This window comes from Chelon labrosus, assembly GCF_963514085.1.
Source record: "Chelon labrosus genome assembly, chromosome: 12".
Lineage (NCBI taxonomy): Eukaryota > Metazoa > Chordata > Actinopteri > Mugiliformes > Mugilidae > Chelon > Chelon labrosus.
The window spans coordinates 25,196,580-25,209,699 of NC_140345.1; the positions used below are offsets into that span (position 1 = coordinate 25,196,580).

The 13,120-nt window shown below is 43.2% G+C and overlaps 1 protein-coding gene across 2 annotated transcripts in view; it reads right to left on the reverse strand.

Moving 5' to 3' along the window:
* grik2 (glutamate receptor, ionotropic, kainate 2) overlaps window positions 1-13,120 on the reverse strand; it is a gene marked incomplete at its 5' end in the record, with an annotated part of 218,365 nt that overhangs the window by 146,355 nt on the left and 58,890 nt on the right. For both annotated transcript variants that reach the window (XM_084557525.1, XM_084557526.1), the window contains 2 exons: window positions 981-1,238; window positions 2,627-2,794. In XM_084557525.1, the coding sequence (XP_084413651.1) occupies window positions 981-1,238; window positions 2,627-2,794 (426 nt within the window). The remainder of the gene's footprint in view (window positions 1-980; window positions 1,239-2,626; window positions 2,795-13,120) is intronic.

Here is a 13,120-nt window from a genome sequence, read left to right on the forward strand (position 1 = left end):
GTTCTATATGTCTACTTTCAGGAATTGTGTGAAAATCAGTTGAAGTTTTAAGTCATTTTTATTTTCTACAGAAATGTAAAAAATTCTGAGTGGTGCAAATACTTTTAATCGGCACTGTATGTGTATCAGAGAGAATCAACGAGTTCATGAATAAAACATTCAACATTACTCTTTGCATATTTCCTTTAATCACTTGGTCAACTGCCTGCTCGTAATATAGCATATATAAAGTTAAAAGACCCTGTGCAGTGGCCCCGGTGTGTTGCTGGATGGAGCTCTGGGTGGCCTGGCAGCCTGTGTTCAGGCTGGCACACACCCTGACCTCTGGCATATGGCACTTGTACTCAGCCTGCTGGCTTATTTGTCAACCAGCAACCTGGACTGCAGTAATGGCAAGGTGTAGAGAAGATCGTCTTCCCTGATTAACAAGGTAACCAGTCAAAAGGGCAGCCTCACTAATTCTCACCTCACAGACTGCAAATGGTGGCAGCTCTGCTCTTATATATTATTACTATGGATTTGCATATCAGTACAGAAAGCAACAAGTAGTCAAGTCAAGCAACCCTGCCTTAATCTAAGCTATATTTGCACTATTTTGAGCAATTAAAATTGTGTTTTGTGTTATGTCCGCAACTCTTACTAAAATACGGCCTCCCTAGTGGACAAATTAGAAATAGCAGTTTGTCCACTTCCCCAATTCATCTTGCGGGCCAGATTGGACCCTCTGGTGGACTGTTTTTGCCCTTGTGCCATATATTTGACACTCTTGGTCTGGAGGGTCAGCAACCATGGTTTGGAACAGTATTTAGTACTGAAACTCATGGTCAGGATAAATCCTACTGATCTCATTAAAAACTAAACAGAGTGGGAACAGTTTCCAGAACACTAAAAAAAAATTACCCTTGGGGTAACGGCTCTACAGCTGTTAAGAAACAAAAGGAGGAGATGTTAAAAGTTCAAGAATAGTTTGTGGTACTTACCAGTACTGTCATCATAAACCACGGTGACCGTCTTCCACTTGAAGAAGTGCACGAGATCCAGGATGGCCCGGCTGAGGGAGGAGAAGTCTGGAAAGAGGCTTACATAGAAGACATCTCTGTTGTCCGACACCTGGTGCTTCCACTTGGTCTGGATGTGTGGGACCCCCAGGGCATTGCAAATGGACTGGACCGCATTGGCTGAGGAACTGTGAGAGGGGCCGAAGATGGCTGCCACCCCAAGAGAAAGTTGGTCGCAGGCTAGAGAGGGGAAACATTCGATGAGTTAGTTCCATCCATCCATTATCAATTACCAATTACCACCATAGCTGACATTGGGCGGGACGTGGGGTATACCCTAGACACAGGACTTGCACAGAATGACAAATAACAATTTAGAATCACCAATTAACCTTCCATGCGTTGTGCTTGAATGCAGGAAGAAGCCAGAGGAGAGTTCCTTTTTGCTGAAATCCAGTATCTCTATGAAGTAGAGTCAAAACTGCAGGGGACTGCAGGAGACAAGTGGAGCAACGACTAGAAGTGCGTCTAGCTCACCTTGGTTCACTTTTGTTGGCAATAATAGCATCTAGAAAACGCAGTGGCAGAGTAAGACGATGTAGTAATTAAACTTGCTAGGCCCGGACAGAATCTTGCACTGAATTCCTAACAAATGCATGTGTTTGAAGTTAGTTTTCAAAGATTTATAACTCCATTAATAGTAGAACAAGACGAGTTCTTTCATCGAGATTGACCGCCAATACAATCAAATGTAAACATGCAGTGAAAAATATTGTGTTATCTTTCACTCGGTCCTTTAAAAACTTTTATGCCACTGTGTGCAAAGAATGGTTTCCCAGTTTGGTGAGGAAGAAGTCAAGTGGGCTGCACAGAGCCCTGACCTCAACCCTCTTCAACACAGCTGGAATGATCCGGAAGGCCTTGTCACCCAACCTCTCTAATAACTCTTGTGCAGAAATGGGAGCAAATAACTGAGCATTCGTACTAATGGTGCTTTGGAATAAAATGTCATCATATTTTGTAACACATAAAAAGTATATATTACCCACTGTAAATACTTCTTACTGGTGTGCATTATACAAAAACTCTTGCGTGTTCATTTCGGTAAAAATCACACCAGGTTGAGGTTGCTTTCTTGAAGTTCCGTTCTGATGCTAAACAAACAACTGCACAGCTTTGTATTAGCTCGACTGTGCACTCTAATTACCTTATTTGATATAAGGGAGTTGGGTAAATCACTGAGACAGGATATAATGGCCAGTAATTGATAAGAGACTTGAAATGTCAGCCTGATGCACACACAAAACTGATAGATTATAGCACTTTATTGGCTGTCTCTGGAGGCCAAGCAGGTCTTTGAATTACTGCCGCTGAGTCATTACCTGGAACCAATCAATTCTCTCTGTTTGCATTTGAAGTGCTCAGCCATTTCTCCCTCGCCTGATTATAATTGTCACAATCTAAGCCACTGCGGCTCGCAGGCCTTAAACGAGGACTACATTTACAATGCAAAACAGTCGTGGCATACGGCAGAGTGTATGTACGCGCACACATTCGCATGCAAAATTATATATGTATGGTATATACCACATCAGGCGCAGGTCGTCTAATCAAAAAGTCATAAATACCTTTCCTGGAGGCTTCGAAGCTGTCATAGATGTTTATCCTTTGGATGTCGTAGGTGAGCGTGGTGTTTGGCAGTAGGGTTCTGTTCCTGTTGATTGTGTTTAAAGCAAATTTAAAGGCTAGTTCCTCAGCACCTGATGGGCCGCTCTCAATGGACTCAAATATCCCCCCTGCCAAAAGAAGAGACACATCTGATTAGTGACTGAAATTTCCAGTTCTCCCCACAGTGACAGGATGATTAAAAACAAGACACTTACATAGATGGGGACAGGGCAACACTGTGCGTACGTCACCAAGCTCTGAACTAAACCAGGCGATTGCTGAATGTTTGATTAGCAATGGGTAAAGCCAACAGTGGAGACACAACATTAGAGTTTCTGCAGTCTACCGTCCAATTCCAAGTAAAAAAGCATAGTGGCACGTTTCCTCATTTGGTAGAAGCTAGCAACTCAATGCTAACTCAAACACATTCCAGCCCGGTTTGTTCAGTGATGCACCCCAGGACACAAGAAAACCACCCAAAATGTCATTGTATGTGTTGTATCTCTATATCCTTGCAGTAATACCCAGCTCCCTCACTTAAGTTATTAACACACAATGAATAAACATCAAGTCAAAGATGATAATAATTCTAATAATAATGATATAACTGGCATATATTGCATCCTATCATTCTATATCTGCCCTTCATCTGCTTGCCCTCTTCAGTAAACTTGAAGATGTTCACCTAGGAAGATGTACTACTCCCTTATTGATCCATTGATCGCCATTCATGAGTGGTTTCCACCACTTTTCTGAGTGCCGCTTCTTGTGAAGTAAGCGATGTTTACTGGTCTGGGAAAGATGCAAAGATCTCGCCTTCCGATCAATAATCCTAGTGGTATTAAAGTCTGAAACTGAAACTCTTGCTTCGGTAGTTAAGCCTTCAACATGGATCCACGTGGCCCGTAGGACTGCAGGCAATGGATTGGTTGTACTATGACCATCTGAACCAATAACAGAACACTTAAATACCTAAATACCTTGGGGAGAATTAATTGTCAGTAGGTCTGTGATGAGGGGGGAGGTCCTGGCTCTGTAAGTATACTTGCACATTATAAAGTTTTCTTTAAACTGATATTATCACTGATTCAAGACTGATTAGGCTGTAAAATGTTCAATCAGTGGTCAACAAAGAACGTCACATCAGAACAATATAAACTTTGATAAGGGTTTAGTAAGGTATATCATATACCATGATGTGGGTATGAATTTTATGGCATAATTAATGGTGTTGAGACCAGATAAGTTAGGTTTCTGAGCATACTTATAGATGTATATGCTTAGAGGATGTTTGGATAGGACATACTGAGCTCTGCAGTACAGGTGTGTCATGGCTGTGTTCCCGTTTGACGTGCTTAAGGTAGAAGAAGAAGTCCAAATGAATCAACCAGGCTCAGAAGGTAATCCTAATGACTGAGTGATTATTACCAACGTGTTTGGGAACTCTAAATGGCTGCTCTAATAGGGATTTCACACGTGAAGTTCTATGAAATAAATGAATATAAAACTCTTTTTGAGCATCAGAGATCAGACACTCAAGCCTCCGACAGCCAACGTTGTCTATGAAGAAAAGTGTTCAAACATAAAGCAATACACTTTTAATATCCTTAAAGTCAATGATCCATTTGTAACCAGATCCAGGCGAGATCCTAAAACTCTAGGCTGCTGTAATGTTTCCGGTATGAAGCCCTGCAAATGTTTGAGAAAGTGTGAGTATTCACTGCTACAGCCTTTCAAGTGAATAGGTTTGACAGGCAGCAGATGAATGGACTAAGAGGATGACTAGAGAGGTGGGGGTCGGGGGGATTCTGTGATCAATGTACTCTGATTGGCCGGCCAATCAATCAGTCAAGCCCTTGGGGAGCCGTGGAAAGCAATGGTGGTAGATTGAAGTGTTTTGTTTGGGTTAGCCTCATGGCCCGGCCCTGCTGGCTCACTGTCAGTCAGAAGTAACCCGGACCCTGTGCTTTATTTACTCCAACTACAAGCGCTCCGCAGCAGCTCAGGCGTAATCTATACACACAAGTGCATACGTACTGCGGGTTCCTCCACAGAACAGACCGGCTCTGATCAATGCTTCCTCGCAGTGATTTCACCAGTGAAATCTTTAGAAATACCGTCTATCCGGGGAGATTTATTTAGCCCGTGTGAGAGCTTAAAGCAAGCATCCAAACAGAAAGGCCTCTGACGGCAGCGGAACCATCGAGAAGTTTCTACTTTCATTAGTATTCATCTCACGGGAGAGCCCTATTTTGCATGCCATAATGAGTTTGAAGGAATTAATAAGCATCAGTTAAACGGGATGTACTATAATTGGAAAGCTGAGCGTTTGGAATGGCGGCATTCACCAACGACGCGTTGGTGAATGCCGCCATTCCAAACGCTCAGCTTTCCTGCTAAGAATATGAACAGCTCCGCTGAAAGGAATCTAACTTGTAAATGTTGAGATGCCTGAAAGATGAATCTGTGTTTGAGTGGAAACTGTTTAAGGAGGTGAGTCTGAACGGGAGTGCACACAGAGTCTAATGAGAAAGTTGCTTGCTTGTCTGCTTGGACACAGATATGGAAATGAAGCAGAATAAGTGAGATGAGGATGGAACAAAAGAGAAAGAAAATCCTCCAGTGAGGATATTTTGCTTGCTCTCTTCTTAATGAGAGATAGTCCGGGTTTAGAATTTTGATTCTTTTTTTTTTTTTTAATCCAAATTAGGGAGTTTCAGACTCTTTGTAGAAATGTTCTTCTCATCTTCCTTTTAAGAATAGACATTTATTAATTTGCCAGGGAGACGGGCTTATTAGCTCCCGGACTGGGTTAAACTAGATATAGGTGGTATGTGGGTATACGGGGAGACATTGTAGATACCAGGGGTATGATAAACCACAGCAAAGTACACAGAACAGCCATAACATTAAAACCACTGACAGGAGAAATAGATAATATTGACCATCTTGTGACAATTCAGTGTTCTGCTGGTAAACTTTTGGACCTGCATTCGTTCATGTGGATGTTGTAGCACCCACCTAGACCAGACCAGGCACCTCCACCCCATAGCAATGACACACCTTGATGGCAGCAGCCATCCCCAGCAGGATGCAGCCTGACACAGACACACACACAAAAACATCAAAAACTTGTCTGAAAGGGTGGTGTTTTGTTTTTTTTCTGAGTGGCTTGTGTGTGTGTTTTCCCTCCCTCTCTGGTAATAGTCCTTTAAAGGCACGATACCCACAACTAGAGAGCAGTGACCAGTGAAGAGAGAAATCCATCAGCTCTACATCAACCTGATCAATGACAGCGACTGCAGCACTCCAAACCACCACCACCACCACCTTCTTTACTGATCCCATGGATTTGTTAAGGCATACAGCAATCCCAGCAGGTGGAGTGTATGGTCAAAATATTGCCTCCACCATTGATCAGAGTGAGTACTTAAGTAATAAGCCACTTAGTGAGGAGTGTCTCAGTGATTTAAAAAATGCAAAGAGATGTTGTTAGGCCGAATGCCAAATGAACGAAACGTACTTAGCTGCCCAGAAATCGCTATGAATGACACCCCAAGTAACTAATGGCTGATTTAAAAGCAGATGAGCACCACTAATGTGTACTGAGGAACTATATTCAGAGTGTTCACTTCTTTAGTTACTTAATTTAGCTTAGTTATTTGCAGATATTTCTCGGCTATCTCCGCTTTGAGTTTTCCACGGTGGATGAGAGATCAACTCAGTGATCCACCTCAACAGGATCCATAGTAGGAACAGCGGGATGTCGTTTGGACTGCGTGAGTGTGGTGACATGGTAACAAATAAAGGAATGGACCAGGACTGAAAGGGTGCGATTACCAAAATGAATAATAGCTTACAGTGCAGCACAGAGCACACGAGTGTCGTAAAGTCCATTGGGAGACGTGATAAGGATGAAAGGGGGTCAGCCAAAGCCAAATCCAGTACTCCGCTCAATGGTCACATGAGGAAAGAGATGCCGCTGATGTCAAGACATGCAAGAGATGCTTAGAGAGTTCAACTTAAGCAATAAAAAGCGGGAGAACGAAAATTAGTGAGGAAGGAGCGTTCGTGTACATGTCAGGAAGATTTCCCTCAAGATGAATAGAATCTTATAAGGATGTTAGAGACTCGTGGCAAGGGGCGCAAGGAGAGGTCCTACTCACCAGACCCATAGAGGAGATACTGTAGAAGTCAAACTGTGCAAATATGCCCCCCTCCCCGAGACAGCCCAACACATAATAGCATTGTGTAAGATTCCAGTTGGGACAGCATACATGCAGAAGTATAACAATGTGGCTGCGATAGTTGACAGGAACATCTGTGCTGAGTACACGTCGCTGAGAACTGATGGATGTGGCGATCCCAGCAACATTCAGAAATAGACACGATTTACGGTATCTAATATGGTAATCTTTTGCAATAAAGGACAAAGACACAAAAAATGAGTGGACATATGGTCCCATATGACTGGATACACTATATGTAAAGATGTCAGCTGTGATCAGCATGTGTGCTTTACTCTTTTTAGATCCTTGTTACACGTGTGCATAATGTACGCCATAATGTACCGCTCATTCTGCAATTATTATTCATTTCGTATCAATTTTCCATCACAGTGTTGCGCCGTTACGCTGGCTGGATGCAAAGCAGATGTGTTGCAAGGCAGTCCCGTGAGTTGCTGTTGTCACTGACGGCTTCATGTTTGCTCGGTTGTTTCATCATATTTGTGTTTCGCTTTGATCCAACTGTTGTTTGATGATTGCGTCGGGGAATTTCACATGAACAGCGGCTAAACTTGAGTTTAAATTTTCTTGGTGGTGGACGGCTGGTGTTTTTTTTTTTTTTAATCAGAAACTATGGACCGTGCACACTGGAAACATTCATCCCGATTGTCATCCGTTATCCGGTTTACGCTGCATCCCTGTGCAGTTTAAGATCAGCAACACACTGAGGCAAAATCAGAGCAATTTATGCGGTTCAGTGCAGACCTCTCCACTGGGGAAACCAAACAAGCCCTTCACATGGCTCAGCGCAGGAAAGCCAGCTCTTCAGATCATGATTCAGCTGTCCACCTACACCCAAAGGACAAGGGACACTTCTTTTGAGTACAGCAGCGTATACGTTTTAGCCAGAGAAGTAGGAGTAGATGGTAAAAGAAGAGTAAAAGAAGCCATCTGTTTAAAACTGCTCCTCCTTCAGAACAGGGGAGGAGAACTGAGACATCTCTTACAAGACAGTTCCCCAAAATGTTTGACCAACATTCACACCTTGTGTCTGGAGTTTGATCGGTCATTGAAGTACCACTAATTTGGAAAGAACAGGATATACCAGGTTAATATGAACAAAATTGCTAAACCCAAACTCCCCAGCGGTGAGTTAGCCCTGAAGAAGGATAAGAGGTAAGAAAACTCTGAAGACATACCCTGGTATCTAGGAAGGGCATTGATTGACAAGTGTCCTGAGCTGCAGAATACCGAGTCCCTAAAGGCTCAAAGACACAGTAGGACACTGCTGAGACTAATCCATTAAATCACTGTCCTGCCTGCATGGACATGTGTCCTGTAAGCGCAGAGCCATGTTTTAATCAGGGCCTGCATCAAACCCTCCCCACACACACACACATACACCTCTCTAGAAACAATCAATCGTTAAACATGACACCGGCAGTGCTATCCCTTAATTCAGTGTAATCACAAACGAAGAGCCAGAGCTGGCCAGGGGGTATTGGCATTAGCAGAAATCTGTATTTCCCTTTCAGAAGCATGTCAGTCGCAACGGTGCAACACATCTGGTGCGGAAGCCTCGTTGTTTTGCTTAAGAATTAGGTTCTGGAGAAGGATTGCTGATCCTGGAACAGGACTACCAAACAAATACAAGCTCTGCCCGCCAAATCCATGGATGCACATTGCCAAGGCAGCGCCACATACAACCAGCAAACCCTTCCTTACTACTAGCTTAGCTACAAACATAGTTTTGCCCACATGTCTTTTTATATATTCTAACTTCGGTTTGAAGGCCGACTCTGATAAAAAGCCTCAATAATATTAACATAAAATGACCCGATACCTCCGACCTTCTCCTTTGTGCATATTTCTCGGCCATGTCTCCTTATTGACAAAGCAAATATGTGGAACGCTCACACATTAGCATGTGCCCACTCTGTCCCACACTGCCCCATCTCCCTTCACCTCCCATTCCTTGGCAGTAACAATGAGTTTTGTAAATAATGCACCAAATTGCAGAACAGCCACATAATGTCAACCTGCTAGTGGCACAAAAGAACCATAAATATCTACTGACTATATTCACAACATGGTGAGGCATGGTATTACTTGGTATGTGCAGCATTAGATAAAAAGTCAGGGTGTAATAATTGTGATAGGAATTCATGAAACTGCGTTCAAGCCGTCAAACCCCTTGGTAATATTAAAGTGGGGGACCAAAGCTACTTCACTAGAGAGTTATAATCCAGCTGTTCTTAATCTTTGGAACTACAGGCCATAGTGGTTGTTGTGAAACTAAGTTGGACAAATCACCGTCCAATACCCTTCTGGCCTATTCGTTGTTTTTCTTTTTGCATATATGCACAGTTAAAGTTTTCTAACATTTAAAGAAAAAATGTCTTTTTAATAAATTGCCAACCAGCTCTGCATATTTGTCGCACCCCTGCTCCTCCCGTACGAGCTGGGGAAAAAAAGTGCGCGTCGAGCTAAGAGCCTGACAGACGAACTCGGCGGAGTTCAAAGACAGATTTACAGCAAATGTGGATATAAATATCACAGTTCCCAATTAAAATTGATTTTATCACAGGAGCAACGGTGGATTTCCATAGCTCAGGAAAAAAAATAAAAAATCTGCCTGCGAAAGATAAGAAACTTGTTCCCGCATGAACGCTTCGGTTTTCCGAGCTGAATCACTGCTGGCAACCCCGATCAATACGTAGGATGTCACGGCGAACTGCAAACAAATCTTCTGCTGAATACGAAGAGACGGGAAGGGGGGCGGATGGATACCTATGTGTGCAGACCGGCGCCTTGCTACCTTGACAGAGTCGAATGTAAAGAGGACTTCCGTACGACTCTGAACCCTTTAAGTGAGTTCACGAGCAACATGTCATCCCTATCACTCTCCATGAAATGAATACAGCCCCTTTCTAATTCTGCCCCACTGGGTTATGACTCCACTCAGGGCCCTGCAAAGCTATGGGACGGCCTTCTCTACTTTCTCTGTCACAGGCCACTGCAAACACCAGACATCATCCATCTCAATTTTCTCTCTCTCAAAAAAAAAAACAACAACAAAAAAAAAACATGAATTAATACTAAATCCTTCCTCAGCTCATCGTTTCTGTTGAATGAAAATTATTTATGAGGCAAACTAAGCTGGCTTTCCCCGAGCACCTCCAGCACCTCGGCCCCTGTATGCTGCTGACAGTTTGATGGCGATTAGTGTCAGAATATCAGCGCTGCAGAACGGGAAGCGTAGCATGACGAGCTCCAAAAGCATGTTCCGTCTTTATCACAGCTGAGGCTCTGCTGCAGTATACGGGGTTTGGGGAGGGTTGCTCCGAGGGATGGAGAGGCCAGATGGAGTCGATAAGGAGAGGGAAAAAAAGAAAAATAGAGATACAAAGGCAACGGGGTGCACTGTATATGAAACAAAATGCTGGAAGTAATGCGGGGAATGGTGAGGAAACGTGGGCAAAATGGAAGACTTGTGGCTATAGAAGCTCTAAATCACTAGACACTTATGCAAAGTACGGCTGTAAGACTGTTCTGTGGGTTGTTTTTTTATGGGAGGATGGTCTCATTTACAAACTATAATGTTGGATTACGTGCACCAGTTCCTGTGAACGTCTCAAGTGGGCAGTTGGAATTCTGCACGGGAATGAAAGCCACATGAGTGATAGAGATATAAACATAAATGTGCTTAAAACCTACTTTACAGATTAAATTTTTTAATTCTGACATGCACTACTGTACTAATGTGATTTATACCGATCTGGCATAATATTATGACCACCTTCCTAATATTATTTAGGTCTCCTTTGTGCCTCCAAAACAGTTGTGACTCATCAGAGAATGGACATGGTCCTTCTGAGGGTGTCCTGTGGTGTCTGGCAACAGAATATTGTTAGTAGGGGGGGCTTTGAGAGGAGGGTCCTCTGTGGATCATCCCACAGATACTTGATCAGTTTGGGATCTAGTGAATTTGGAGGCTAGGTCAACACCTTGTGCTGTTCTTCATGTTTTTTTTTAGTTGTTCCTAAAGCGTTTTTGTGTGTGTGTGTCTGTGTCAGGCTGCATCCTGCTGGGGATGGCTGCTGCCATCAAGGGGGGTGCAATGGGGTGGGGGTGCCTGATCTGGTCTAGGTCATCCACACGAATGAATGCCAGGTCCAAAAGTTTCCTAGCAGGACACTGAATCGTCTCAAGACTCAATGTCATTCACTTCTCCTGTCAGTGGTTTTAATGTTGTGGCTGATCAGTGTATAAATCTAACCCGTCTCGTTTCCCTATAAACACGTATCACCTTTTATGCTTTCCCGTGCATGTTTTCTTAAACATGTGGATTTGTCTCACGGATGTGTTTTATCTTTTATGGTAGGGGTCACAGCTTAGCGACAGCCGAGCAGATGAGTCCTCTCAGACTCTGCGACAGATCTTTCTAGTGGACTGGAGTGTGCGGCAGCGCTTCCTGCCTTTCAAGAATCCGCTCCCTCACGTCGCGGTTTGCTCATTGACATTTCCAGATGTGAGCAGTTCACAAAGACTGTGACTGAGGAGGGGGGTGGGGGCTGACATTTTGTGTCTCTGCAAGTGCTTGACAATGGCTGGGAAGCACTGACATTTGTGAAAGTGCAGAGTAGAGCACTCCTAAGATTTTCTATTATGAGAAATGGAGATAAATTACACATTATGCACTTATATCTGTTGCTGTTGCAGTAATCTGTGCTCGTAGGATGTCAGAGGAACATAACACAGACGTAGCTGAGTGGTGGGGAAAGATTCAAAGTACAGGAAGAACGCAACAGGAAAAGGAGAGAGAGTGGAATAAAGGATGAACGATAAAATAAACACAACAACCTTGTTGCAATCCTCAAGTGATTCACTGTATGAAAGCGTCTTCAGTCTTTTGCTTCTAAACTTCCCTCAACTGCTGCAGACAGCTCCCTGAAGTATAGACAGCCTTCTGCTGTTGATCTTGTATGAAAAAGGTACAAACTGTTCAGCACAAACAGACCATTGAATAATAATGACACCACTTTGGGAAACAAATTCACAAGTGCCTGTACGATTTGCATAGCCTCAAAAAGATGCTTAGAATACAAGGAGAGCAAGGATAGCTGGGGTATACAGCGATCAGGCAAAACATTAAAACCACTGACAGAAGAAGTGAATAACATTGATCGTCTTTAGACCTAGCATTCATTGGTGTGGATGTTATTTAGACATGTAGCACCCATGCAGACCAGACCAGGCACCCCCACCCCATAGCAATGATACTCATATATCCTTGCTACATCCAAGACTGTTTTGGTTTGGCTAAAAAATATCTTGGTCAATGTTTTTAGGTCTTAGTCACCTGGTTTGTTGAACCCTTCATCCACCTCAACACCTGACTTGCGTTACGGCAACACTTTCACCTTTGGTTCTATCAGACAAGTGGGCTATAATAATCTCATAATTAAGCAGTCTTTGTCATTAAAACCTGGGTATTTCAACAAACAACTTACACCAATCAGCCACAACATTAAAACCAGTGACAGGAGAGATAAATAACACTGATCATCTTGTGACAACTCAGTGTTCTGCTGGGAAACGTTTGGACCTGGCATTCATTCATGTGGATGTTACTTAGACATGTAGCGGTGCCTAGACCAGACCAGGCACCCACACCCCATAGCAATGACACTCCTTGATGGCAGCAGCCATCCCCAGCAGGATGCAGACTGAAAAACGCTTTAGGAACAACTAAAAAACAAAACATGAAGAACAGCACAAGGTGTTGACCTGGCCTCCAACTTCACTAGATCCCAAACTGATTAAGTATCTGTGGGATGATCCACAGAGGCCCCTCCCCTCAAAGGCCCCCCACTAACAACATTCTGTTGCCAGACACCACAGGACACCCTCAGAAGGCCCATGTCCATTCTCTGATGAGTCGCACTGTTTTGGAGGCACAAGGGAGATGTACATAATATTAGGAAGGTGGTCATAATGTTATGCCTGATTGGTGTATCATCCCACTGATGACCCTGAAATAAAAAATAAAAATGTTGGTGCATCAGGTTAATAATTTAAAAACTTGTACCACCTCAAAATAAAAGATTTGTAGGATTTATTGTTGTAAAGATAATGTTGTCATGAATTACTGAAGTATAACCCAGGCTCTGTATTGTGTTAATAAAGCTCCAGTTACACCATTATCCAGGTGTTTTGCAGACAGTC